Here is a 4,220-nt window from a genome sequence, read left to right on the forward strand (position 1 = left end):
GAAAAGTTCTCTCTAACCGAATTTTGATACCCTCATCGAACGGCGATCGAAGAAATGGAGAAAGAAGGTCTTGGACTTGAAATCACGGAGTTAAGGTTGGGACTTCCCGGTGGTGAACCCATATCATGTGTAGGGGACAAGAACGAGAAGAAGAGGGTGTTCTCGGAGATTGACGTTGATGGCGATGAAAACAGCTCCTCCGGTGACCGGAAAATGCAAACCAAGAATCAAGTGGTGGGGTGGCCTCCGGTGTGTTCCTACCGGAAGAAGAACAGCATGAATGAAGCCACAAAAATGTACGTCAAAGTTAGCATGGACGGAGCTCCATTTTTGCGTAAAATTGATTTAGCCATGCATAAGGGATACTCCGAGTTGGCCTTCGCTTTGGAGAAGTTCTTTGGTTGCTATGGAATAGGTGAGTTACTATTATTTTTCCCTTTTTCTTTGTGCATCCTAAATTCTTCCTTATTACTTGAAAAATTAAAATGTGTTCGTGCTAGCTAGCTAGGTTGCGCATGGTTATGTAAGGTTTAAGAAAGAAACATGCAGAATTATCATACGCTAATAAATCCCAGATGTGTGTGTGTGTGAGCACGAAATGAACTTTATAATAACTGTGTGCGACATATGGTCTCTGTGGCTAGCTATGAGATGTTAATGGTGAGAAAGGGTCATTGTCAATGGATCAATGCAGATTATCACAAGATATCCACATAGAAACCCAGAAAGAAGATAATTATGTTGTAACTTGAAAATTGGTCTACTAGTTGGTTTCTTTACTCGACGTATTATATACTTGAGCGGATATGAACAACACGGTGCTTCATAGGTTTTAGGAGTCTAGGCGAATCATAAAATCAAAAACTTCAAAATAGAAATGCTCTCACACACATATGAACAAACTTTACTCAATTAATTTTGAAAATCCTAAAAAGAATAGGCACAAGTGACATATATTAATTTAGATGGGGAGCAGAGGGACAAATTAGCAGACGAAAGTCGTACACGATAGTTAGACATTCTCCTTAGCATGTGATGGTCTGCAGTGTCTAAAGTTGAGCCACTCTATAGATGACAGAGAATTAAGCATATAATATTTATTACAATATAGATATAATTTATCGACATGAATAACATTCATAAACTTTGAATCAATTAAAAATAAAGTTAATATAGCATCAAATTTATAATAAATTGAATCCTATATACGAATATATATTTCTGAAAACATAATTTAAAATTATTGAAACTACATATTATAAAATTGAACAATAAAAACAGTGCTGCTGCATAGAAATTTAATTTATCATAAAATGAACACGTAATTACGTAACTCTAATAAGAAAAACTTCAAAGGAAAAGGAACCCCCTGCAGCCTATTTGTTTTACTGCGAACGTGTTTTAACGTCATTTTAGCAGTGATTCATGTAGCTCGGTAATTTTTTTAACTAAAAAACATATTTAATTTTGTATTAGGTAGAGTTTGTTTTAAGAAATGTGATAGTATTATCGACGCAAGACTCACAAAAAATTTAAAACATACATATCTTGACGCTTGAAATTTTTTTTCATACATCCACCATTAATAAACACAAGTAACTCTTTTTAATCTAAATTCTTCTAAAAGTATTTTTTTTCAACATCAATTCAATTAAAATATAAAACAAACAAATACCCTGAAGGACTCCCCCCACCCCCCAAAATGTTATTTTAATTACTAAAATGGAACATTATACGTATAATATATAAAATTTTTATATAGGTATTTTAAAAATATATTCTAAAACACAAAAGTGTCCTCATTGAAATGTATTAAAAAAAGACTTGAGCTAATGGCAATCAACGATAATGCTTTGTTTTTAAAATTTGTTGACAGGCGAGGCGTTGAAGGATGCGGACAATTCTGAACACGTTCCCATCTACGAGGACAAAGACGGTGACTGGATGCTGGTTGGAGATGTCCCTTGGGAGTATGTCCTTCTGGCCCCTCTTCCTCATTATTATTCTCTCTTTATTATATCTTTTTATTTTATATACAAAAGTAGGTTCTCTAGTGTCACTGCCCAACTTTCTCGAACCAACTTGAGTTCAGCTATAATTTAAGTGTATGATTAAATATCTTGCCTGTAATTAAATATGACACAAATTTAGTCTGTATATAAATTAACTAGCTACGCTATTGCACTGCCCTATTTTATTGCTCAAATTCATAAATGACTAGATTGATGAATCAAATTAACGATTAACGGTTTAAGTTAACTAGTATTTAACTAGGTCAGGTAAAAATTATTTTATAGACACTCATACACTCAGAGAGAGAGAGAGAGAGAGAGAGAGAAAGAAAATATTAATAAGTAATATGGTGTAAAAGAGGAGAAAAATAAGAAAATGTATTAAATAGGTATCGACAATAGTTAAATGTTTATAAATCAAAATTGATATCGGATAGAAGAAACTGATCATTCAGTCTAATAATCCACAACAGCCAACTAATTAAGTTATTGCATGCATCATGTTGATACTACGATATCTGTAGTGTTCATAGATTTCTATACAACTTTGCATCAAGTTTAAAAACATATACTTTCAAGAATGATGTGATGATTTAAAATTAACACCGGTAAAAAAAATGACATGTATGACCCGTATATGTGCACCTAAAATAAATCCCTTAATAATTCGTATGAACATTTTATGTGGCGTTTGGTTTGAGTGGGAGCAATCTATTCATGTTTCCGGAGACAAAAGTGATAAGCGTGTGAAATACGAGTCAAGTAAACCAAAAGTACTCTTGTCTACCACTGAGTCACCTTCCCATGTTTGCTTGGCAATATGCCACCAAACAATTGGTGGTGCATAAGCCCCCAACTTTGACTCAGTGTCTTAAACCTGGGCACTCGTCAATTTTGTTCATTTCGCTACGGAATATCTATTAGTATTATATATGTATATTCACTGTCCTCATTAATAAAGTGCTCATTATATTTTGCCTTAGATGCATGCATGGTTTATACTCTAAAACACCAGTAAAGGTCGTAAAACGGACAAACCCACATCAAGTCAGTCTAGTTCAGGTGTAGGATTCATCGAGTCGGATAAAAAAATAATTTGTTTGTTATTTGAATTTTAAAATAAAAATTCAAATTCAACGAGAATTCAAATTTTACATGCCAACTCAATCCCGATCAAGAAACATCTAGGTACATCGAATTAAAAAAAAAAGTAATTTAAATCTGAATTTTAAACTTAAATCATATTTTTACAAATCTATATGAGTTAACTTGATCTGATTGATGTATTTTATCAACTCGATCTCCACTAGTCAACTAAACTAATTAATAGTCCCACAGATTTAAAAGCCATCCAAATTGGTCCCAAAAATTGAACGCACAATAAGTTTGGCAAAATTATTTTGTAGTCGCCCAAAACAACACTTCATTACATGTACTGATTAAGTTGTCAATTGACCTAAATAATAATTTTCTACTTTGTATGCCAAATATCATAAACTCAAAACAATAACAAAAAAATTATCTTTGATCATATGTTGCCGACATGAGTGAATCCCTCATTATAATGTTCGACACATCAACATGGGAAGGTAGGGGGCCAAGGCCACAGGGTGGGGGATAATCAATTGTGGCCTGACTTCAAAAGGCAAAACCATTAGTGGTGGTCTGGTGGATACACCAAAATAAAGAGGAAGAAAAGCTTCGTATATTAGTTGGCCACATTTCCCAAGAACGATCAGATATATATATAAAGATAATATTAATAATAGTTATTTCTACTTGAAGTTATAATTTAAAAAAAAAATCGCCATGTAAATTTTATACAGCAGCTGGTAGAAATATTTGTATTCAATGTAAAATTGGTATTTTTGCAGGATGTTTATTGAGTCGTGCAAGAGGTTGAGGATTATGAAGAGATCAGATGCAAAAGGCTTCGGACTGCAACCAAAAGGGTCTTTAAAGGGATTCATAGAAGGCGTGACAAAGTGAAAGAGATGAAGCAAAAGATAGGGTTTTAGTTAACGTCGTACACGTTTTGAAGATCATTAATTCCAATTTCATGTTGTCGTTTTATTATATTTGAGGAAGCAACCCTTCTATAGTTTGATGCATGAATCACACTTTTGTCTGTGATAAGACCTGAGAATGAAGGATATATATAGGACCCCCTTTAATGAAATAGGGAAACTCATCGTTTTCGTAAATGTT

At 33.4% G+C, this 4,220-nt stretch overlaps 1 protein-coding gene across 1 annotated transcript; it reads left to right on the forward strand.

Annotated features, from left to right (window-relative positions):
* Positions 1–4,018, forward strand: LOC113855012 (auxin-induced protein 22A-like). Its single transcript, XM_027486427.1, has 3 exons — positions 1–415; positions 1,877–1,970; positions 3,887–4,018. The coding sequence occupies exons 1-3, from the start codon at positions 55–57 to the stop codon at positions 3,999–4,001; spliced, it is 570 nt and encodes a 189-aa protein (XP_027342228.1). The 5' UTR covers positions 1–54; the 3' UTR covers positions 4,002–4,018.
* The last annotated feature ends 202 nt before the right edge of the window (positions 4,019–4,220 follow it).

This window comes from Abrus precatorius, unplaced genomic scaffold (genome assembly GCF_003935025.1).
Source record: "Abrus precatorius isolate BTA unplaced genomic scaffold, Abrus_2018 Scaffold11, whole genome shotgun sequence".
Classification (NCBI taxonomy): domain Eukaryota; kingdom Viridiplantae; phylum Streptophyta; class Magnoliopsida; order Fabales; family Fabaceae; genus Abrus; species Abrus precatorius.